General features: G+C 39.1%; 1 protein-coding gene across 2 annotated transcripts in view; it reads left to right on the top strand.

Annotated features, from left to right (window-relative positions):
• Positions 1–748: 748 nt before the first annotated feature.
• Positions 749–26,537, top strand: part of LOC131243989 (putative receptor-like protein kinase At3g47110) — a 29,867-nt gene continuing 4,078 nt past the window's right edge. The window contains exons 1-2 of one of the 2 annotated variants that reach the window (XM_058243652.1): positions 749–3,409; positions 4,447–5,045. In XM_058243652.1, the coding sequence (XP_058099635.1) occupies positions 757–3,409; positions 4,447–4,853 (3,060 nt within the window). In that variant the 5' untranslated portion in view covers positions 749–756 and the 3' untranslated portion in view covers positions 4,854–5,045. Of the gene's footprint in view, positions 3,410–4,446; positions 5,046–26,537 lie in introns of those variants that run through there. The other variant, XM_058243650.1, reaches the window with a different exon arrangement.

Below are 26,537 nucleotides of genomic sequence, written 5' to 3'. Positions count from 1 at the left end.
CACGTTCAACTACAAAAGAATCATATCAATGGTCATTTATACTTCATCTTTTCAAATGATTCATCCACGGCGAGCTGTCAGGACATGATGTCAATGGTTTGGATAACTGGCACGTGGGGCCTGAGTTGTACAAACGTAAACGGCAAGCAAACTATTTAAGTCATCTGCGTAGGCGAAACGTACTTCTCTTGCTACACTCCATGGGACGCTGTGTAGGCCCCACCATATGAAGCGTGTGTTTTATCTACGCCGTCCATCCATTTTTGTAGATCATTTTAGATCTTGAGTCAGAAAATGAAGCAGATGTAAATGTCAGGTCGACCACACCACAGGAAAACAGTAGTGATTGAATGTCCACCGTTAAAAACCTCCTAGGGTCAACTGTAATCTTTATTTGACATCCAACCTGTTGATTAGGTATACTGACTTGGATGAAAGGAAAAATACAAATATCATCTTGATCCAAAGCTTTCGTGGCCCATCAGAAGTTTTTAATGGTGGTCGTTCAACAAACACAGTTTTTTATGATGGGTCCACTTGAGATTTAGGTCTATCTCTTTTTTCAGTCTCGCATCATAAAATGACCTGGAAAAATGGATGGATGGGGTGGATGAAACAGATACGTAATGGTGGGCCCACTGAGCCCCGACCAGTTGGCTGCCGACATCCTCAGTGGCAAATCCGCGTCCTCCTCTCTATAAATCACACCACCACAGCTGGTTATTTGCAGGGCAAAACGCAATGGGCTTTCCACACATGAGCTTGAGGGTAGTTTCGTCGTTCATCCTGGTCTTGTGCATCAACTCTCAGCCAGAGTCAGCAATTCACTTGGGAAATGAAACTGATCGGCTCGCTTTACTCGCCTTCAAATCTCTTATAACCAGTGACCCAATCCGAGTCTTGAGCTCCTGGAACAATTCCCTCCATTTCTGCAACTGGCAAGGAGTTACATGCAGTTACAGGCACCAAAGAATCACAGCCTTAAATCTAACGTCCAAAAGCTTGGTGGGCTCTATATCTCCCCACGTAGCAAACCTCACCTTCCTTCGAGCAATCGATCTCTCCAACAATAGCTTCCACGGCACAATCCCCCGAGACATCGGCCGCCTCTTCCGGCTCAAAGTTCTCAGTCTAAGTGAAAACTCACTGCAAGGAGAAATCCCATCCAATCTCACCGGCCTTTCCGACCTCAGAATCTTTGATCTTGTCTACAACGAGCTCGTCGGGAGATTTCCCAACGATCTTGATTCGTTTACAAAGCTCGTTAGATTGGGTCTTTCAGTTAACAATCTCTCAGGAAGAATCTCCCCTTCGCTGGGAAATCTTTCCTCTCTCACCCATCTTTCTCTGGCAAGAAATGGCATCGAAGGAAGCATCCCACATGAACTAGGACGCATCGCCGGCTTACAATTCCTCCAACTAAGTGGAAATAAGTTGTCTGGTACAATTCCTCCCTCGCTTTACAATCTCTCTTCTATCTATTTCTTCTCCGTGGCGGATAATCAGCTTCATGGAAGCCTCCCACCCGATCTAGGACTCTCCCTTCCTAATCTTCGAATGCTCTATACGGGTGCGAACCGCTTTACAGGGCATATTCCAATTTCCATAACCAATGCTTCTGGGCTTACCGAACTGTATTTCACTGACAATGATTTCACTGGACCTGCCCCGACAGATCTAGGAAACCTCAAGGGTCTTGTTAGGCTGGGTCTTGGAGGCAATCGGCTTGAATCCGATGATTTGAGCCTCCTCACTTCTCTGAACAATTGCAGCGGCCTAATCGTATTAGGAATAGGTGCAAATATCATGAAAGGAAGATTGCCCAGCTCCATAGCCAATCTATCAACCCAACTAGAAATTCTTTCCATAGCAGCGAATCAGATATCTGGAACAATCCCTCCCGGGATTGAAAACCTCGTCAGCTTAACCGCCCTCGATATGAATCGATGCTTGCTCACTGACACAATTCCTCCTTCGATCGGGAAGCTTCGGAAACTCCAGTATCTGGACTTGTCTAGAAATGGATTTACAGGGCGAATTCCACCCTCTATTGGTAACATCACTCAAATGCTCAAACTCTATTTAGAAGTAAACCATCTTTCCGGAAGCATTCCTTCGAGTCTTGGAAACTACCAGAGTCTGCAAATATTACACCTTTATCAGAATAAACTCGACGGTAGTATACCCAAAGAAGTTGTTAGCCTTTCTTCCCTCTCAATTTCCTTCAATTTGGCGGGGAATTCTCTAACAGGGCCACTTCCAGTAGAGGTGGGAAGCATGAAGAATCTTCCGGAGTTGGACATTTCTGAAAACAGGCTGTCGGGTGAAATTCCTGTCTCGCTTGGCGAATGTGTGAGCTTGGAACGTCTGTACATGCAGGGCAATTTCTTTCAAGGAGGTGTTCCTTCGACCTTTAATAATCTAAAAGGCATTGGAGAACTGGATCTTTCGCGCAATAACTTGTCTGGGAGAATTCCATCATATCTAGAAAAGCTTAACGGTTTGAAGTATTTAAATCTATCATTCAACAATCTGGACGGGGAAGTCCCGAGTGGAGGAATCTTTAGAAATGGAAGTGCAATTTCAGTCCTTGGAAACAGTAAGCTTTGTGGGGGTATCACGACTCTGCAGCTGCCAGCATGCCCTATCACAACTTCAAAGAAGAAAAGAAGATCTCATGTCATCAGGATAGTAATCCCAGTGATTAGTGTGGTTTCATTTATAATTCTAGCATTTTGTTTATTTGCTGCTCTTCATTTCATAAGAAAGAAACCTGAATCAGAGAAGTCTTCTGATGACCAATTTTTAATGGTTTCCTATGCTGAGCTCCTTAAAGCGACTGATGGGTTCTCTTCGGCCAATTTGATCGGTACAGGGAGCTATGGCTCCGTGTTTAAAGGGATTTTGGATCGCGATGAGAAGGTTGTTGCAGTGAAGGTACTCAATCTTCAGCAGAGAGGAGCTTCCAAGAGCTTCATCGCCGAATGCGAGGCCTTGAGGAATATCCGGCATCGGAACCTCGTTAAGATCTTAACTTCATGCTCAAGTATTGATTTCAAAGGTAATGATTTCAAAGCTCTAGTTTTTGAGTTCATGCCTAATGGGAGTCTAGAGGAGTGGTTGCACCCAAAAGCAGACGGGCCGCATCAATTGAGGAATTTGAGTTTTGTTCAAAGACTAAACATAGCCATTGACGTGGCTTCTGCATTGGATTATCTTCATCAAGGTTCCCAACAACCGATCGCTCATCGCGATCTGAAGCCGAGCAATGTGCTACTTGATGAAGATATGAATGTACATGTGGGCGATTTCGGGCTAGCAAGGTTTCTTACTAAAACATCGAATAGTTCTTCTCAAAATCAATCCAACACAGTTGTGATAAAGGGATCGATTGGGTATGTTGCACCAGGTAAGCCTACTTGCATTTTGTTTATTCTTTCTTGAGAGATCTTTCTAGTTTTATATATCATAGATACCATGACAAAACTTACACTATTTGCTAACCCCACCTGCACCCATCACCATCTGCACCTTAACACACATGCAGCACACTTTCAAACTTGGGATTTGTGTGAGACATCTTAGCAGCTCATAAAATCACCTCAACCATGAAGACGAGTACATGCAAAAACCAGGGTGGCCCACTCGATGAGTGGGCCACACATGTACATTGACTGTGGAGCATTGCAGGTTCTTTTATACAGTACATTCTTTCAATATAATAGTTAATTTTCCACGGAACGAGTGGACATAGCATGTTTTTCGAATGTATTGATCTTCATGGCTAGGACTAGCTTATGCACACCCAAGATGTTCCAAATATTTTCCAAGTGAGGGTGTGTGTGTGGGATTTTGCAAATCTCTATACCAAATAGCTTAAAACATAGTGCTGTCAATGGATCAGGCCAGTGCATTGCGTTCTTGGTCAAGGCTGCCATTGTTCAGGCTAGGCTAATTTTTAAGTTTTAGCCTGGTGGGCCAGGAATGATCCCCGCCTTTAAATAAGTAAATAAATAAATAAATAAACAGACAATGAACCATGCACCTGATTTGGGCCATTCAACCAACAGCCCAACCATGGAAGGAGCATGGCTCAAAATTTATATCAGTTGGGTGGGCAATCAGAACCTGATTGATTAGATTAGAACAATAGACAGTTGAAATGGAGTTACCTAATGTAGCTTATTATTTGTAGAAGAAACCTCTAGCCAGATAGCTGGAATATTCCAGCCAGCATGGTTCTTGGGCCATTAGTTCTATCCTTGCTGGGCCCATCAGATGAGTGGGATCATCCAGTTTTAGGCCTTGTACTTTATTGGTTGGATGCCTCATTTCAAACTAAAGCAACTTAGATATAAACTTCCTTGTCAATCTCAATTTCTTTTCTAGTATTTAATTAAATGGTTGGTAGCTTTTAAATGAATACCGGAATTGTTTCGCTTGCAGAATATGGGATGGGTGGAAATGCGTCTTCGCATGGAGATGTTTACAGTTATGGGATCCTTTTGTTAGAGATGTTTACAGGAAAGAGACCCACTGATGACATGTTTAGCAATGGTTTAAGCCTTCATATATTCGCTAAGATGGCTCTTCCAGAACAAGTGATGGAGATTGTGGATCCAAAATTGCTTTCAGAAAAAGGAAATGAAGAAGAACATGTCTTTAACGTTGGAAATAATGATAGAGACGTGAGGAGTAAAATGCATGATTGCTTGGTTTCAATTGTTAGAATTGGAGTTGCATGTTCTGCGGAATCGCCGAGAGAACGAATGGAGATGAGAGATGTTGTGATGGAAATGAATGCATTAAGGGACTTGTTTCTTGGGAATGGAGTCTACAAACAGAGGATATAAGAGTAGTGAAATAGGATGCAAATGGCCATACCGGGGTTCATGTAATCTCTAATGTCATACAACGAAGAAAAAGCATGATATCTGTTTGTCAGATGTGTGCCGTCAGTCAAAAGGAGAAAAATCATCATTTCACACGGAAAATCTTTGCTTTTTAATGCAGGCTCTGCATGGACATCATTTGGCCACGTTAGGAGTCAAAATTCCTGTAACCAAAGGAAAATCGAATCCGTTGAAATAGAAGTGGAAGTTTTTATTAATTATATTGTGTTTGAATTGTAAAACAGAGCGGGAACTTCTTTATTCTGTAATCAATATATTCAGTAATGGAAAATGCTGCATGCGCTCACCATCTTGGGCACGGTTTGGGTGGATCCTTAACTGTGGGACCCACTGTAATGTATGTGCCTTACATGCACGCCATCAAACCATTTTGACAGCTCATTTTAGGGTATGATTCCAAAAAATAAAGCAGATCCAAATCTCAGGTGGACCATACCAAGGAAACAGTCGTGATTGAATCTCCACCATTAAAAACTTCATGGGAGCCACAGGAATGTGTATTTTCGGCCCAACATGTTGATAAGTCGGCAAAGACTTGGATGAAGAGACCACACAAATATAAGTTTGATCCAAAACTTTTGTAGCCCACAAAAAGTTTTTAATGATTGATTGCCACTATTCCCTGTGATATGGTTAACCTGAGATTTGGATTGACTTCATTTTTTTGCACTAAAATAAATTTTAAAAAGAGATGGACAAAGTGGATCCGCGGATCGACACCCCACCATTTTAACATGTTTGTTTATATGTGCTAACCATCTTATGTGGCAAATCAACCTCACAGTGGGCCTAGGAAGTTTTCAATGGCAAGCTTTCAATTACAATTGTTTCATGTGGACCACTTGAGATCTAAATCTTACTCGGTTTTGGGCTCATACTCTAAAATAATGATCCAAAATAGATGAACGGCATGGATAAAACACATACATCACGAGGGGGGCATAAAGAACCACTACTGACAGTGTCAATTGGCAATCTCTGTTGGGCAGGGAGGGGACAGTGGATTAGGTGCGACCACCAAACGCGGTGCTTCCTTGACCATGGGGCTCACCTTGATGTACATATTATACATCCACACCATCCAGTCATTGTTTCAGATCATTTTAGGGCATGGGACAAAAAATTTAAGCAGATCCAAATCTCAGATGGACCAAAACACAGGAAATAATGGTTTTTTACCATTAAAAACTTCATAAGGACCACAAAATTTTTGGATCAAGCTAATATTTGATTTCCACTTCATCCAGGCCTCTATGACCTTATCAAAAGATTTGATGGTGTGGATGTATAATACATGGATCAAGGTGGGCCCTACTGTTGGGGCTGCACCGTGTATGGGAAGGCCTCAATGTGGCACCTACTCCGCTAACAAACTTGGGTAAAAAGGAAGGTGGGGCCCACCATGGTGTTTGTCAAAAATCTACACCGTCCATCCATTTTTCCAGGTCCTTTTAAGGAATGACTCAAAAAACGAGGCAGATGTAATGCTCAAGTGGACCACATCAAATAAACCATGTCACGATCCAAAGATTAACTCCAGCTGAAACCTTCCTAGGCCCACCTGCGATTCAAATCTGCCTCTTTTTTTGGGCTCATGGCCTAAACTGTGTTTACAAAATGGATGGATGGCATCAATCAATCATATACATAAAGGTGGGCCCCATTGACTATTTATCATGCCCACCCCAAACAATAAGAATAAAATCATGAAACCGAATATCGTGAGGGGTGAAATAGACTTTCCCAAGCCTTAATACCGCTTTTAAATCTATGTTTGCTGGTCAAAGTCAAATAAGCAAATTTTTTTTTTCTATGTATTTTTAAATGATAGCAAATTACTTTAAATATTTAAAAAGCATGCTGTTTTGGAAATTAGAACAAAAGTAGGTGGTGTTTCATAATTATATCTTAATACAATTCTCTCTCTCTCTCTCTCTCTCTCTCTCTCTCTCTCTCTCTCATCAATTAATAATTTGATAATAAGTCACCAATTATTGACCTAATAAATAACAATTGCCTTCATGGGATATTGGACCCAAATTCATATCTCTCAAATGATCAGAAGGATGGTATTGTTGGGAAGCACGGAAGGTGAGCCCTCAAGATCTAACGGTCTACACGATGTTGGGAACCTTTACAAAGCATAAGATTGACGCTCCAACGGCCCGCCTATCTACTACCGGAGCAGATGAATCTATTCAAAAATCATATTTTTTTCCTAAAAAGTTTTGCAATAAAATGGTTAGGACTGTCATAAAAATCTACTTTTTGTGTATGGCCAATCCAAGGCATGAGTACTTACTTGATGATTGATGCGGATTTTATAAGCATATGCAATGAAGCACTAACAAAGTTTTTGATATAGAGCGGCTCATAGACACTTTCATGTGTAAGATGGATCGAGAGAAGGCTTGATCGGAGGTAGAAGTCATCAAGACCATCAAAACCTTAAAACAAGCATATCTCACAAACCTGGAATGAGTTACTTGACGTACCATATATGCTTTTGGGGTAAGACAAGTTACTTTAGCCAACTAACTTGGATATGCCAGGTTACCCATGCCGAATTTGCAAGAGTCCATCATATCGACAGCTGAATTCCATGTTTAATTCCGTTTTTATTATAAATAGTAAGTTTTAGTTTGATTATAATTCTTCATCAGTTAGTCTTTAGGAGTTGCGCCAACAAAAAAATGTGTTTAGAATAATTAGGAGAATAACGTGATTAAGCCACATAGGACACTTACTATAAAAAGTAAACTTACTATTTATAGTAAGTTACGAATTTTAGGGAGTTTTAATTATAGTTTAATTCTTAAACTTCTTCCAAGCCTTGGTATCCCTATTTAAAGGGTTGTAGACTCGTTTATTTCATATATCCTAAAATTATTTATATTTCTTTTCCTCGTGGATTCGAGAAATTTCTAATTCTTTTCCTCATGGATTCGAAAAGTCTCTATGAGGAGTCTAGAGAAGCTCCGTGGACGATGATTGACCTCATCACGTTCATCTCTGCGTCAGTTTTAGTGGAACGGTTGGTATATTAACTCGGGTTACATGGTATGATTTTGGGATCTATTGTTGATAATGTTTTGGTAGTGAGAGCCTCTCACTAAGACATGTTGCCTTTCTTGGTGAGAGACATCTCTCTCTCTCTCTCTCTCTCTCTCTCTCTCTCTCTCTCTCTCTCTCTCTCTCTCTCGTTTATGTTCTTCTCTCACCGCTGATGCCCCTGACTTTTGACGCTAAAGAAAGCTCTTAAAGTGTTTAGAGAGTTAAAGGTTGCAACTAACGCAAGTGGTTTGATCAAGAGACAAGTCTTATATGTTTATTTCTCCTGTTTTAGTGAAGATGAAAGTTCTGGGTTGCAGCCACGTAGAGTAGGCATATTACCTAATAACATAAATATCTTTGTTGTTTCTTTTTTTTTTCTTTTTTCTTTTTTTTCTTTTTTTTTTTGCTTCATTCCTTTCTTTTTTAGGTATTGGTTTTGGCCATTTTCTTTTATTCTACATTTCTACGCGATTCAATGATGTGGTGTGATAAATGAGAGAATGTGAAACATCATGCTTTGCCAAGGTATCAAAGTTTTTCTTACGCTGGTGTTGACTTGAATGTGGAAGATACTCAGCTATTCTAGAGTATCGAAATTTTTCTCCTACTAATGTTGACTTGACTTAGTTATGTGATGTGACAACATCGAAAATGTGGAAGATAGTTGGGCAACAACAAAGTATCTTAAGTTTTTCTCCTAACAATGTTGCCTTGACTCTTGACATCGTAGATCGACGCGGATTGCGTCCTAGCCCCAGCCGGTCTCCAGCTGGGAACGGGCTCTGTGGGGCCCACCGTGATGTAAGTGTTTTATCCACGCCGTTCATCGCTTTTCTCGGATCATTTTAAGGTATCATTATAAAAATGAAGTAGGACCACAGAACCAGTGGACCACACCGAAGGAAGCTGCATTGATAATGACACCCACCGTTGAAACCTTTCTATGGGCCACCGTGATGTTTTTGTGCCATCCAACCTATTCATAAGGTCATGTAGACGTGGATGAAGTGAAAAAAAAAAATTACTTGATCCGAAACTTCTCCAACTCCCAAGAAGTTTATAATGGTGGATGTTGAATCACCACTTTGTGGTCTAATTAAGCCATTTACCTGCCTCATTTTTGTATCATAACTTAAAATGATCTGAGAAAAGTGATGAACAGTGTGGATAAAACACTTACATCATGTTGGGCCTCGCAGAGCCCGAATAAATTACCGTCCGGTGGGGGTAGACGCAATCTACGTCCGTGTAGACCGGGAGATGTTCGTGAAAGTTGACTTGGGAGAATGGGCTTGTAGGATACAAAGATGTATACGATATAGAACTTGGAAGCGGATTGGCTTGTGTACCTCACACCAACTATATACCGTTGATGTCAGCAAATTTTGTGAGTCCGATCATAAGGTATGTGTTATATCAAAACGCCCATCCATTTGGCGAGCTCGTCTTAAGGCTTGAGAAGAAAAATAAGGCACATCTAACCACTACAAGAAAGAGGGTTTTTAGCGACGAAATCAATTTTCGTCGCCAAAAGTCACTTTTAGAGATGAAACTTTCAGCGACGAATATTTTCACAGCTAAAAATCGTGGATGAGACTTTTAGCGATGAAAATTTTCATCGCTAAAGGGTATAAACAATTTTTTTGAAAATTCGAATGGATTACTTTTAGCTACAAAAATTTTCGTAGCTAAAAACCTTGGATGAGACTTTTAGCGACGAATATTTTCATCGCCAAAGGCAGCAAACAAATTTTCATAACATTGGAATGGATTACTTTTAGCTACGAAAAGTTTCATAGCTAAAAATCAGGGTTGAGACTTTTGGCGACGAAAATTTTTGTCACCAAAGGCTGCAAACAATTTTTCTATTGGTATGGATTACTTTTAGCTACGAACATTTTCGTAGCTAAAAACCCTGGATGAGACTTTTACCGACGAATATTTTCTTCGCCATAGGCAACAAACATATTTTCAAACAAATTTTGAATGGATTACTTTTAGCTATGAAAATTTTCGTAGCAAAAATCCTGGATGAGACGTTTAGCGACGAATATTTTCGTCGCTAATGGCTTTGGAAATCTAAAAGCTAAATGCAATGGATTACTTTTAGTTACGAAAATGTTCGTAGCTAACAACCTGGATAGGACTTTTAGCGACAAAAATATGCGTCGCTAAAAAACACTTTTACCTACGAAATATTTCGCAGGTAAAAGTCTCTTTTTAAAAAAAAAAAAATATTCCATCTTAAATTTCCTAATATACACCTATTAGAATATAATTCATCATATTCTTCCTGATATACACCTATTATATAATATATTTCATCATATTCACATTCACATCCATCTAAACCTAAACTACGTAAATTCATCCAGACATAAACTACATTCATCCAAACATAATCTGCATCCATCCAAACACAAACAATCTTATGGAAAAAAATAAATGAAAAGAGAGAGAACATATGAGAGGTGATCCAGACAAATGAAAAGAAAAACAACCTTAACCTAAACCTAAACCTATAACCTACACTTATAGTTTTAGGTTTAGATTAAGGTTAGGTTATAGGTTATAAGTTTAGGTTATAGGTTATGGGTTATAGGTTATAGGTTAAGGTTTAGGTTATAGGTTTTGGTTTAGGTTAAGGTTATAGGTTTAGGTTTAGGTTAAGGTTTAGGTTTAGGTTTAGGTTTAGGTTATAGGTTATAGGTTATAGCTTTAGGGAATTGAGAATAGGTTAAGGTTTAGGTTTAAGAAATCAGGTTCTAGTTCGGGTTCGGTATCGGGTTTAGGTTTCAGTTTTCAAGTTTAGGTTTAGGTTTAGGTTAGGGAGTTGAGGTTAGGATTAGGTGTAGGTTTAGGTTTAGGGATTTGAGATTATATTTAGGTTTTAGGTTTAGGTTTAGGGATTTAAGATTACATTTAGGTTTTAGGTTTAGGTTATAAGTGTAGGTTTAGGTTATAAGTGTAGGTTATAGGTTTAGGTTTAAGTTAGGCTATTGGTTAACGTTTAGGAAATTGAGAATAGGTTAAGGTTTAGGTTTAGGAAATTAGGTTCAAGTTCAGGTTTATGTTTGGGTTTTCAAGTTTAGGTTTAGGCTAAGGAATTGAGATTAGGATTAGGTGTAGGTTTAAGTTTAAGGATTTAAGAACACATTTAGGTTTTAGGTTGTAAGTGTCAATTTATAAGTGTTAGTTATAGGTTTAGGTTTAAGTTAGGTTATATGTTATAGCTTTAGATAATTTAGAATAGGTTAAGATATAGTTTTAGGAATTAGGGTTCGGGATTGGGATAGGGTTTAGGTTTGGGTTTTCAAGATGGACAGACTACCGTGCACACTATATCTCTCTGTATACTCTCGGTATTTCGTATATTTGTTGAAAGCGAGAGAGAGAACGCATCCCTTCTTATAGGAAAGGAGGGAGAGATCGGATGAGATAGGATGAAACCATATTATCCGGTCAAATCCCTATCTCTTATCATATTTCAAATTCAAAGTTGAATTTGAAATCTCAACCAAATGTAAAGAAGGTCGGAGAAAGCCTAAACATGTGTGACCCACCCACTAGTGATTGCTCACCAGTGGGCCCCATCGGCATACGTCCAACATCTCCCACTCAATCACATTGTGGGATAGGCACAAAAGATTTGTCCATCTAACTTGCCTAATAACAATCAAAAAACCAAACATCGCGATCAAAAGAATCAGAGGCATGGGACCAGCTGGATCACCATAATCTTCTCACAGGTACTTAAGTACTAAGTGATCACTTGACTAGTACTCAATAACCCAAGCTTTGTAATGCCTGTCCTAATCTGCATGACCACACCGGATGGAGTTGACTCCCGACCTGGAGTACTCAGCCAACATACGCACTTATCCAACTTATCGAGTTATTCTAAAAACTTAATTTTCACAAACTTCGACTAAAACCAATTCAAAGCAATACTTATATGCTTTTTAAGAAAAATACTGTTTGCAAAAGCTCTTGTACATTCAAGGTTGGTCAACCCGTGCGAGTGGGTGACCGGCCTACCGACAAAAATAAAAATCCTACATGATTTCAAGGTAAATGCTGATGATCTTCATACCTAGTTATATTAGTGTTCAATACTGAATAAAAGGAATATATTATTCATTAATGAAGAATCAAAGGTACTACAAAACAAGTACATCAGTCAAGCTTTCCTCAATCCCATCTGCCTGACGTGAACCTGAAATAGATCTCTAGTTATAGGTTTCGTCATGGGATCAGCCAGCCATCATCTCCTTAGTAGGAATGTAGGTGAGGGTGACCTTCTTATCTCTTACTTGATCACGGAAGTAATAATACTTGATCTCAATGTGCTTAGATTTCTGATGGTGTTTAGGATCCTTTGCCAAGTCAATGGCAGAAGTATTGTCTATCTTCAGCGATGTAGGCTGATGAACACTCGGTACAATACCCAGACTCAATAGAAATCTGCGAACTCATACACACTCCTGAACTGTAGCACAACATGCAATATACTCGGCCTACATAGATGAAAGAGTTGTGGATATCTGTTTCTTACTCGACCAAGAGATAGCTCCTCCTCCGAGTAAGAATACATATCCTGAAGTAGACTTTCACTCGCCGACGTCATTACCCTAAGCAACATCTGAATATCCTTTGAGCTCGAGGCTTATGCCTTCATAACACAACATTAGGCCTTTTGTTCCTCTAAGATAGCGGAATTACGTTTGACGGCTTGCCAATGAGACTATCCCGAGTTACTCTGATAACGGCTAACTATGCCAACTACATAGCTAATATCCGGTCTGGTGCAAAGTATAGCATACATTAAGCTCCCTATTGCACTTACATAAAGTACTGAGGACATACCCAATTTCTTGGCTTCAGTCTAAGGACACGATTTTCTGTCTAGCTTGGTAGCTTTATCCATAGGGGTTTCAACAGCTTTTGAATTTTTCATCCTTAACCGCTCTAAGATATTTTGTATATAGGTTACTTAAGACAAGCCTAAAAATTTCTTAGGGCGATCCCTGATGATTTTTACCCCAAGAATAAAGTTGGCTTCACCGAGGTCTTTCATCTCAAAGTTCGAGAATAGCCAATCTTTAGTCAATATCAACAATTGCATGTCATTACTAGCTAGCAGGGTATCATCTATATATAGAGATAATATCAGAAAAGATCTTCTAGACCGTTTCATATATACACAATTATCTTCTTCACTCATCGTGAATCCAAAAGTGGTGATGGCTAAGTGGAGCCTCATGTACCACTGCCTTGAAGATTGCTTCAGCCCATATATAGATTTTAACAATTTGTAGACTTTCTTTGGATGCTTTTTGTCCATATAATCCATGGGCTGTTGTATGTATATCTTTTCATCCAAGTCACCATTTAAGAATGCAGTTTTTACATCCATCTGATATAACTCTAAGTTTAAACTTGCGACAATGGACAAGATCATGAGGACTGAGGAGAACTTTGCAACAGGTGAAAAGGTCTCCTCGTAATCAATGCCTTCTTGTTGTGTAAAACCTTTAGCAACTAATCGTGCTTTATACTTGTCCACTGTACCATCTGCCTTTCTTTTGATCTTAAGTACCCATTTATTACCTATCGCTTTGCGATTGGAAGGCAGATCAACAAGTTCCCAGACTTTATTCTTCTCCATGGAAGCGATCTCTTCGTCCATAGCATTTACCCAATCGGCCGAGTTAGAAGATAATAATGCATCCTGATACGAATCAGGTTCATCATCATCAACTGCAACGCAAGAGAATGTTTGCCCCTCAATATCGAAGTATCTTCGGGGAATCAATCCTCTTTCGCTTCGACGTAACTCAGGAGCCCGTTGAGATGTCCTCCCATTGTCCTGACGAACTATAGGAGCATCATCATCTTGAGAAGTTGAACTCCCACTCTCCTAAGATACATCGGATATTTCAAAAAGTTCTATTGGAGTCTTTTGCTTCATTCGGCTGTGGTATCTATCTTCAACGAAGGTCACGTCCTGGGATTCTATCTCAATCCATCGTCAATGGTCCTCATAAACTAGAACGTATCCCTTTGAATGCATAAGGTACCTTATGAACACGTATTCAATGGTTTTACTATCAAGTTTACCTCTATGCGGAGTATGTAGCAAAACATATCCCAAAGATCCACAAGGGTGGAGGTTGGCTAGAGAAGGAGTATTCCCAGACCACATCTCATATGGGGTCTTAGGAATAGATTTGGATGAGACTATATTAAGGTCATAGACGGCTGTTAACAATGCGTCTCCCCAGAATGTGGTAGAGAGATTGGCTTGTGCCATCATCAATCTAACCATGTCCAATAGTGTCATATTCTTTCTCTCTGCAACATCATTTTGTTGTGGAGTGTAAGTCATTGTGTACTGCCGAACAATGCCAATATTTTCACAATATGATTTGAATGTTTGGATGTATACTCGCCACCTCTATCGGATCGAAGGGTTTTAATCTTTTTCTCAAGCTGATTTCCACCCTGACTTTATATTTAAGAAAACAATCAAAAGCCTTAGATTTGTGTGAGATGAGATACACATATCCATAGCGCGAGTAATCGTCAATGAAAGTGACAAAGTATTGACATCCGTTTCTGGCATGTACATTAAAGGGTCCACAGATATCTGAATGGATTATCTCTAGTGTGCCCTTAGACCTAGCCGCTTTGGGAAATGGTTTCTTCGATGTCTTCCCGAACACATAATGTTCATAAAATGGCAAATCAACTTTGGATAAGGAGTCTAACAGACCAGAACGTACTAGTCTTGTCATACAATCCTTTCCGATGTGACCTAACCTCGCGTGCCATTTTTGAGATTCAGATGCTACATTTTTATTCGACATAACAGATAAAGCAAGAGGGGCATTATCACAATCTAGGTCCAGAATAAATAAATCTGAAATTAAATGTCCCCATGCAAAGATGAGGTTATTCAGTCTCAAAAAAACTCTTATCCCAGAAAATTGAATATTAAAACCATCAAATAATAACCTAAAAATAGAAATTAAATTTCGACACATCCCCGGTGCAAAAAGAGTATTACGAAGGATTACTGTTTGCCCTATGCGCGTACGGAGATGGAGAACGCCAATCCCTAATACGTCTTCAACAACGTTATTGCCCATGTACAACTTGTAACTTTCTTTGGCTACAAGCTAAAATTCCTGGAGTCCTAGATGATTCTATGTCACGTGCTTTGTTGCGCCTGAATCTAAAATCCACTCGTTAGATATAGTATCAACGGAAAGGATTTCAGAACAAACGCTTATATACAAAATATCTTGTGACTGAGAAATTACCGTCTTTTTATAGGCACACTGCCAAGCATAATGGCCAGAATTTTCACAAACAAAACAAACTATATTGGTCTTTTTCTGCTTCTTCTTTCCATTCCCTTTCTTGAGATTTGGAGCAGGTGCTGTGGTCTTCTATTCTTGATTATTCTTCTTCGCCTTCTTACGAGCTTTGATTTATTATTAGCTTTTCGCTTATGCGTCTCTTCGCTTATGCGTCTGCTACAAAGGCCTTGGTGAACCTGGTGAATTGCATACATATAAACCTCACGAACCAAGTGTCCACAATAGTCTCTGAACGAGTGATATAATCAGTATGGTTCACAATTCTTTTGATTTGGGCCCAAGATTCGTGCAAGGAACGGTGCATGGCTATAATCTTCTGATTTTCAGTCAATTTGCACCCAACATTCCTAAGGGCACCTATCATTTGCTCCATCTTACGAATATGATCTTTGATGGGACAGCCGACAGGCATCCTGTACTCCTGGAATTCCAATTCCATTGCCCTAACTCTCGCATCTGACTTCTGCGCATAGGCATCTGTCAGTGCTTCCCAGATTCCCTTAGCGGTTTCATGCACTTCATACGTAGGTATGAGTTCTTTGTGCATAGTGCTAAGAAGGACATTACGGGCTAAACGATTTTGTTTTCGCCACTTATTATAGCGAGTCATCGCAACCCTATGTTCTTGTAAATTCCCGTTTTCAGCCAGGATGGGTTCCTCTTGAACTACATCGAGTGTGTGAGATATGTCGTCCTCGTCCAGAAGGCATCGCACTGCTCGGGACCAGTCTTCGTAGTTGTTGCCGTCGAAATGTTGTCCTTTTAGTTGTTCAGCGATTAACGCTTTGGTGGCCATCTCTACATTGCATGAGTATCACTACTTAACTATGATCTAAGGTATTGACACTAATCATCAGCATTTCTACGTGTTATATAAAATTTCAAAGTATAAAAGCAGTTAACACATCTTAATGAGATCTGAAAGTCCACATACCCGAATGGGCGGTGTAGAACAATCAAGTTCTCTAATTAAGATGAGATTTAATGCTTTTATAAGAATAAATTTATATAACGTGCAACCTTCCATTACATGGTTGCATGCATCATTTGGTGTAGGAGAATAAACTCCCACTCAGGTTATGCACAACCTTTATTTGTGTATAGGGAGTACCTAAGTACTAAGTTTTTCTATATTTTCCAATGAAAAATAAGGGGGCTTAGATCTAAACACATCAAGCCGAATACTTTCATGCATATTAACATCATCATCAGAAAGGAAAAATTAAGTGCTTAGATATAAAGAGAGTACAATCTTCACTTGTGATCATGACTATTAGTGATGGATCCGATCATTACCGATAATGATCATTGTTGATGATGGATCCTTTCATCAACATTGATCATCATGGTTGATGATCGTTTCGTTCACTAATGAACAATAGATCAACAGTGAAGAAGATATTATAAAGGAAACTATATTTTTGATATGAGTCCATCATCCTTCAACAGATCTACTCATGAAGAATTAGAAAAACAAAAAAAAAAATTGCTACGGATTGGCTGATATGTGTATACGTGCTAACATGTGTAGAAAAGTCATGTGTACATAAGACAACACATGTACACATGTGTATAGCAGATTCTATTAGACATGTATGCAGTAGCTAACTTGTACGTGGAAGCCAACACGTGTTAATGCAGATTAGAACGGTGCTCATGTACTGCACGTGCAGCAGCTAATGCAGATTACAACATGTGTATACATGTATACAATAGCTAATGCAGATTACAACTTGTATAGTTAACTTGTATGTGTATACTGTATACATTAGCTAATGCAGATTACAACACATGTACAGTAGCTAACACATGTATGGTAGGCAACACGTGTACACATGTACAGCAGCTAATGCACGTACAGCAGCTAACACATGTACAGTGGCTGACACATGCATGGTAGCCAACACGTGTACACGTATACACATATCGCCAATCCGTAGCAATTTTTTTTATTTTCTAATTCTTCGTGAGTAGATCTGTTGAAGGATGATGGACTCATATCAAAATATAGTTTCCTTTATAATATCTTCTTCACTGTTGATCTATTGTTCATTAGTGAAGAAGATATTATAAAGGAAACTATATTTTTGATATGAGTCCATCATCCTTCAACAGATCTACTCATGAAGAATTAGAAAAAAAAAAAAAAAAATTGCTACGGATTGGCTGATATGTGTATACGTGCTAACATGTGTAGAAAAGTCATGTGTACATAAGACAACACATGTACACATGTGTATAGCAGATTCTATTAGACATGTATGCAGTAGCTAACTTGTACGTGGAAGCCAACACGTGTTAATGCAGATTAGAACGGTGCACTGCACGTGCAGCAGCTAATGCAGATTACAACATGTGTATACATGTATACAATAGCTAATGCAGATTACAACTTGTATAGTTAACTTGTACGTGTATACTATATACATTAGCTAATGCAGATTACAACACATGTACAGTAGCTAACACATGTATGGTAGGCAACACGTGTACACATGTACAGCAGCTACTGCACGTGCAGCAGCTAACACATGTACAGTGGCTGACACATGCATGGTAGCCAACACGTGTACACATGTATGTACATATGTAATCTACATTAGCTTACAACACGTGTACAACATGTATGTAATCTAATACATACAACGTGTACAACATGAATGTAATCTAGCTAACACGCGTACACATGTATGTACGTATGTAATCTACATTAGCTTACAACACGTGTACAACATGTACAGCACATGTGAACTTGTATGTGTACAACACATGTTAACTTGTACCGCACGTGTTAACTTGTATGTGTACAACGGTGCTCATGTACAGCACGTGTTAATGGTCACGTGTACAACGGTGCTCATGTACAGCACGTGTTAACTTGTACAACAGTAATTTGCTCTGATATAACATCTATACAGTAGCTAAATAACACGTGTACAACATTAGCTATTGCAGATAAGCTATTGTAGATTAGCTATTTTTTTTTTTTATTTTTTTATTTTTAATAATAATAACTCATCACATCTGATGAGTCTTATAAATCTGAACGGTCCACATGAAGCAGAACCTCATGAAATCCCCTGGTACCAATTTTTACTTTGAACCAAAACTTTGGTGGGCCATTACAAATTCAAACATTTTCTTCCCTCGATTTGAATTTCTCTTTGCTATGGCCCACTAGAATCTTAGATCAGTGTGAAAATTCACCTCCTAAGGTTTCATGGGATTCCGCATCTTATTGACCATTCAAATTCGACACCAATGACACGTGAGTAAAGGTGCGTAGGTGAGCATGCCTTTAAGTGGTGCAATTCAATACAACAACTATTAGTGGATGTATTTCTATTAAACAACTATTGGTGGATATGATGTACACGCATGGGGTACAATATGTGGACCATTCCATAAACCAATTACATGTTGTACATTAAGATGTATGGAATCATAAAGATCTACATGATTATCTTAGTCCATCATAATCGGGCTTACATGCACATGGCATATGTGTATACAAAAAACTAATCCACCGTACACATGCTGATTTGATACCATTCGTAAAACATGGATTCCAATCCAAAAAAAAGGATGGGTTACTTACCTTTTTAGATTAATATAATCGGAGATCCGTCGTTAAATATGCTCTAATACCACTGTTGGGAAGTGCGGAAGGTGAGCCCTCAAGATCTGACGGTCTACACGATGTTGGGAACCTTTACAAAGCAGAAGATTGACGCTCCAACGGCCCGCCTATCTACTACTGGAGCAGATGGAACTATTCACACCTCTGATCCTACGGTATATAGTAGCCCCGGATTGCGATCTATGGATCAGATCGTTCCAAGGACAACCTAAGATGGACAGACTACCGTGCACACTATATCTCTCTGTATACTCTCGGTATTTCGTATATTTGTTGAAAGCGAGAGAGAGAACGCATCCCTTCTTATAGGAAAGGAGGGAGAGATCGGATGAGATAGGATGAAACCATATTATCCGGTCAAATCCCTATCTCTTATCATATTTCAAATTCAAAGTTGAATTTGAAATCTCAACCGAATGGAAAAGAAGGCCGGAGAAAACCTAAACATGTGGGACCCACCCACTAGTGATTGCTCACCAGTGGGCCCCACTGGCCTACATCCAACAGGTTTCTCTGAAAGTGATTTCCTGTATTGTTTCGTATGGGTCTACCTTGATAGAGGGCTCAAATCTAATCCACTTGGTCCATCTGATGCATCATCTATAATTTCACCTCATATCTTAAAATTTTCAGGCAGATCAAAACATGTGGGTCACATCACAGGGTGCTGCATGTATGGAGCACCCACCTTTAAAACCTTTAAGGTTATGTGCTTAATTTTCATACGTCATCCAATCCATTCATCTTACGATTATCATTAGAATGCAATGGACGTCGCAAAAATCAGGCTATTTTAACATTTAAGTGGGCGACACCATGTGATTTTACAGGTTGAAAATATTATTTACGTTGTAGGCCCACCTGTTTTGGATCTTTATGAGTTTTGGGACCCAGAGTGACTGAAAGGGACTCACGTGATGGACGGAGTGGATTCGAGCCCTTCCTCACGGTGGACCCCAATGCTTGTAGAATAAGGCCGTTCAACAAGCAGATTGGGAGGAATCAGCCCCTACGTTGCAAAACATCAACGGCAAATATTAGATTTCTCCGTCGATGCTCGGTTCCTTCGTAGACTAATAATAACCTTTTTTCATTAAGTACGCTGTTTTTTTGCATGAGAAGCCAAAAAGAAGATCCTTGGTACAAAATGTCATGGACAAGAGGACAAGATTAGGTGTTCGTAGGTAACACCTTGGTGGGTGTTACCCTTACTGTGTGGGACCCACCTTAATGAATTTTTTTATATCCACGCCATTCATCCATTTTTTCAGCTCACTTTACAATGTTATCCCAAAACATAAGTACATCAAAAATTCAGGTGGACCACACCACTAGAAAGAGTGGTAAATGACTATTAAAAAAATTTGTGGGCTACAAAAGTTTTGGATCAATCCAATCTTTGTATTTTCCCTCCATCCAGTTCTGTTTGACGTTATCAACGGGTTGGATGGAAAATAAATATTATGGTAGTCCATAGGAAGTTTTTTAATGGTGGGCATTGAACCACCACTGTTTCTGTGGTGTGGTACACCGGAGATTTGGATATTATTTGAAGCAAAAACGGATGAATGATACCAGAGTAATTCTCCATGCGAAGCCAAAAAGTATTCCCCCGAGGGTACATAGTCTCGTATGCTTTTTCTTTTTCTTTCTCTCTCTCTCTCTCTCTCTCTCTCTCTCTCTCTCTATGTATAGTAGTTGAAAGTGATGTGTTTGACTGCTTCTTAGTTAACGGTCTTTTATGAGATATGCAGCAGAAATATTTTAAATCCCCACAAATCTTAGCCCATGCCATCTTCAAAGAACCTGTCAATGTGATCATGGTAGATTTTAATTAAAACAAAATATAATAAACAATTTAGATCATTCTGACGTGAATGGTCACAACGTAAAGATGTAAAGATCGCAATATCAATGTCAATTCTTCAACCTATGAGGAATCTCCCATATCTATCTTAGTACAAACGTGAAAAAGTCCAAGTTAGATCCTCCAATAAATGCTGAGAGATCATTGTTGTTGGATGTCTTTAATCTAATTGGAATAAGGTTTGTCGATCATTGTTGTCAAACCACTAGGTCAAATCAAGAAAATTTTAAATTTTAGCTTTTGTTCAAATAGTTTTTAAATTTTAGCTTTTGTTCAAATAGTTTTTGGAGCATTCTTTGCTTCCGTTGACAAGCCTAGGTGGTTGTCAATCTTATTGAAGGTCGTATCGATTGTGCACGTGATTCTGCATAAGTGTGTGATTTAATTATTTCCTATTCCAAATGTGACACTATATATATGGGTGTAATTGAGATTATAAGTATTACAATTGAGGGCTAAGCATTTATAGGGTTTTGAGATGTGAAGACGAGAATTTTTCAAGCATCATAAGTGATTCGGTCGCTTGTACTTTTGCTTTCATAGTAATTCATTGTCACTTTGTGCCTGGATCTTTTCTTGCAAGGATTTTTCCATATAAAAATCATGTGCTTATTATTACTTTGTTTACATTTACTTAATCTCATATTATTCGAATTCGAGATTTGCTTCCGTGGATTCCCAACAATAATCTCTCTCTCTCTACTCAAATATAGGTAATTGTAAAAATAAAAAATAAAAACTACAAACACTGACTAGATTAATCAAAATTCCATAATTAGCCCAACTTGAGGTTGATATGAGCCATCAAATGTGGTCAGAACATGCTTATTAAAATAAGGGACAAATTTTAGCCCGGTCTGATATGAAATGAATCAGATCTGTCCAAAATGCCCTTGAAATAGTCACAATCAATTTGGATAAATTTGGATAGATATTGGACAATCTGACCACCTAATACTAAATATCATATTATTCAGACTAATTATTACTCAATTTTAACTATTCGATCATTAAATAAGGCCAACTTAATATGTAATTAATTTCATTCATCCAATATTTTCATCATCCAAAATTAAATCAGGGCGACTGACCATTCAATTCAAAGATCTCAATAACGAAGTCAAGATTGCCGAATCATATGCTCCAAAGGGAGCAAAAATTAAGGTAAAAATGAGTTGAAACTCATTGATCACATTAAGATCTCTTGAATGTAAATTTTAGGCCCCACACTCTTAACTCAGCCATTCAAGAGACCGTGAGACTTGACCCTGGTTGAGACAAGAGTAGGCCCCACATCCCAAAGTGGTCAAATGGCTCAATGGGCTCAAGGATGGCTAAAATTGAACAATAGGTCCAAATGCCCAAAGTGTGGCTCAATAATTCTAAAGAAAAATGACATCAAGGAACAGCCTGTTTAGATCTGACTTTGAAAATCCATGAACAGATAGTTTAGATCTAATGCAAAAGGTCCATAATCGGATTCACCAATTTACATTGATTTCGATATTGTCCTAAAGCTACAAATCAGGCAATATAACTACAGTGCTTCTTCTCTAACACATACTGGCGGAGACCTTTCACTTTGATACCATGTCAAATAATTACTTACTCTAAAAGCTCGTTGCTGCCCCTGGAATTCGATCACTTGAATCTTCTATTCTAATAGCATGTGTATATTTCATAAATAAATGTCGACGGACATATTCCACTTGTGACTATTATGGTCTCAACAACATCCTAAAATCTATAGATCATAACTTTCGTTGATCAATGATTGATGCATTTTATACAAAATTCTATACTAACCCATATACATGTAAGTTGAAGATTACACTTCCCTCTTAATGCGTAAAAGGTTATCCACGAGAAGCAGTTTTGAAATATCAGTCATCCATGAGACGAGATGGAGAGCCAATCCAAATGATAGTGTTGAATGAGTCATCCTGATGAGTAGGGCCCATGATATCAAAAGTCTTGATCACTAAACCATGAGCTTGCAAACTGCAGGCCAGCTTCAGTATAAATACCTCATTACTTATGAACTTTAGAGTTAAAAGCAGACCCAATGGAGCTTCAACATATGAATTTGACTGTACTTTGGTCATTCATTCTTTTCATGTGCATCAACTGCCTATCCGAGTCTACCACCCCTTTACGAAATGAAACGGATCGACTAGCTTTCCTCTCTTGCAAATCTCAAATAACCAACTACCATATTCAAGTCTTCAGTTCATGAAACAATTCCATCCATTTATGTAAGTGGGAAGGAGTTAGTTGCAGTTCCAGGCACCAAAGAGTCGTAGCCTTAGATCTATAGTCCAGGAGCTTGAAAGGCACTATATCTCCACATATTGCAAATCTCACCTTCCTTCACAGAATCGAACTCTCCAATAACAGCCTTGATGGAACAATCCCACAAGATATCAGCCACCTCTTCCGCCTCCAAGTTCTCAGTCTAGGACACAATTCACTCCAAGGAGAAATTCCATATAATCTCACCCACCTTTCCAACCTCAGAATATTTGATCTTGTCTACAACGATATTGTGGGGAGAATTCCTGACACTCTTTCCTCTCTACCGAAGCTCCTTAAACTAGTTCTTGGTGCTAACAATCTCACAGGAAGAATCACACCTTCCTAAGGAAACCTTACTTCTCTCACCCATCTTTCTCTAGCAAGAAATAGTCTGGAGGGAAGCATCCCACATGAACTAGGATGCATTGCCGGCCTAAAATTTCTCCAAATCAGTGCAAATAAGTTGTCCGGTGTGATTCCTCTCTCGTTTTACAATCTCTCATCCATTTTTTTCTTCTCTGTTGCAGTTAACCAACTGCATGGAAGCCTCCCATCGAATCTAGGACTCACCCTTCCCAATCTCCAAGAGCTATACCTGGGTTTGAACCGATTTACTGGACAAATTCCAGTTTCTATAACTAATGCTTCTGGAATTACCTATCTATCTTTCAGTGAAAACTATTTTACAGGACCTGCAGCCCCTGGCAATATAGGAAACCTCAAGGGTCTTGTTGGGCTGGGTCTTTCAGGCAATCAGCTTGAATCCAATGACTTGAGTCTCCTCACTTCTCTCAACAATTGTAGCAGCCTAGTCTCATTAGTAATAGAAAACAATCTCATCAAAGGAATATTGCCCAGTTCTATAGCCAATCTCTCAACCCATCTAGAAACACTATCCATAGCAGCAAATCAAATATCCAAAACCATCCATCCTGGGATTGAGAACCTCATCAACTTAACCTGCCTTGATGTGAGTCGATGCTTGCTCACTGGCACAATTCCCCCTGAAATTGGGAAGCTTCAGAAAGTCCGGAGTCTGGACTTGTTTAGAAATGGATTTTCTGGGCAAATTTCATCATCTCTTGGTAACATCAGTCAATTGCTCGAACTCTATTTGGAAGTAAACCATCTTTCAGGAAGCATTCCTTCGAGTTTCGGAAACTACCAAAGTCTACAAATATTACACCTTTATCTGAATAAGCTTAATGGTAGTATACCCAAAGAAGTTTTCAGCCTTCCATCCCTCTCTACTTCTTTCAGCTTAGAGGGGAACTGTTTGGAGGGGCAGCTTCCATCAGAAGTAGGAATGATGAAGAATCTTGCAGAATTGTATCTTTCTAAAAACAAGCTGTCGGGTGAAATTCCTACCTCAGTCGGCGATTGTGTGAGCTTGGAATGGCTCCATTTGGAGGGGAATCTCTTTCATGGAGTCATTCCTTCCTCTTTGAATAAACTAAAAGGTGTTCGGGAGCTGGATCTGTCACGCAACAACTTGTCCGGAAGAATTCCACAGTACCGGGGAAGCTAAGAACTTTGGAGAAAGTAAATCTATCGTTCAATGATCTTGACGGTGAAGTTCCAAAAGAAGGGATCTTCAAGAACACAAATGCAATTTCGATCCTTGGAAACAGAAAGCTTTGTGGGGGTATCCCAACTCTGCAACTGCCTGCATGCCCCATCGGAGTTTCAAAGACGAATCGGAGATCTACTTGGGGCACAGATCCGAATCTGCAGGACTAGCAATAATGGGAAGTACTAGGTATGATATTGAAAAATACTCAGGGAAAAATAATTTTGAGTTATGGAAGATCAAGATGATCAGTTCCTTAACCAAGCAAGGCGAGGATGGTGCTCTTAAGGCGAGAAAGTCTAGTATGACTGATGATGAATGGAATACTCTTGATAAGAAGGCTTTATCCTCAATCCACTTATGTCTCGCAGATGAGGTTCATTATAATGTTTTGAGGAAGAAAACTACGGCTGGTTTATGGGCGAAGTTGAAGGATAACTATGTAAAAAAATCCTTTGAAAATTGTCTGCACTTGAAGCGGCAGTGGTATAACTTCAAGATGGCAGAGGGTGGAGATCTGGAGGCCTATATCAATAACTTTAATAAATTAGTTTGCAAATTACTGGATATGGAGGAGGTGATGAAAGATGAGGAACAAGCATGTATGTTATCGAATTCTCTTCCCGCATCGTATCAGCCATTTAAAGACACAATGTGCTCCATAAATAAAACCATGAGTGTCAACACCGTTATCTTAACCCTTTAAGAGAAGGCCATAAGAAATCTTAACGACGACACAGGGACATCTTCTGATGCACTGATTACGAGAGGCAAGAATTCTGAGCGAGATACAGGATCTCCAAGACCTAGATCCAAATCTAAGGGTAAGGACAAAGGAAAATTAAACTACTAGAACTATGGGATGTCTAGACACATGAAGAAGGATTCTACCAATCCTAAAGGGAAGAAAGAAAATTCAACGATTTCTTCCAAGGAAGCCAATGTGGTCACATCTGATAAAGAATCAAGTGGTAGTGATGTTCTGTCTGTTTCCTTGATTGGTCACTTACACGACAATCATAAAGACAAGTGGATACTTGACACAGGAGCATCTTATCACATGACTCCTCATCGGAGTTGGTTCGCCAGTTACAAGGAATGCAATGGTGGACATGTTTTTATGGGCAATGATAATGCTTGTAATGTTGTGGCTATTGGTACGGTAAGCATCAAGATGTTTAATGGGATGGAACATACCTTGACTATCATCAGGCACGTTCCTAATATGAAGAAAAGTTTGATTTCTCTCGGTGCACTTGAGGCTATAAGGTGCAAGTTCACCGGTATTGATGGTGTCCTTAAAGTTTCAAAAGGAGCACTCGTGATTATGAGAGCGCAAAGGTACGGAAACCTTTATAGGTTGATTGGGAGCACTTTAGCAGGTAGAGCAACAACAGCTATTGTAGACTCCACGTCTCTACGTATGTAGCATGCTCGTTTAGACCACATGAACGAGCGGGGCATGAAGGTACTTTCTCATCAATGTTTGATTCCAGCTTTTAAAAATTCTGATTTAGATATATACGAGCATTGTATATATGGTAAACAATCTAAATTGTCTTTTAAATCAGGAAAACATGTTTATAAGGGATTGCTTGATTATGTGCACACTGACGTATGTGGGCCATTGCCAGAAGTTTCCATTGGGGGGTCGTCATGGTTTGTTTCATTCATTGACGACTACTCCAGGAAAGTTTGGGTTTACTTTATAAAACGTAAATCCGAAGTGTTCACCATATTCAAGCAATAGAAGACAATGGTAAAAAAACAGTCAGGGCGGAAAATAAAGGTTTTAAGGACTGACAATAGTGGA

Source organism: Magnolia sinica, chromosome 4 (genome assembly GCF_029962835.1).
Source record: "Magnolia sinica isolate HGM2019 chromosome 4, MsV1, whole genome shotgun sequence".
Classification (NCBI taxonomy): domain Eukaryota; kingdom Viridiplantae; phylum Streptophyta; class Magnoliopsida; order Magnoliales; family Magnoliaceae; genus Magnolia; species Magnolia sinica.
Note: the sequence above shows the minus strand (reverse complement) of the source record. Positions and strands in the feature narration are given on the sequence as shown.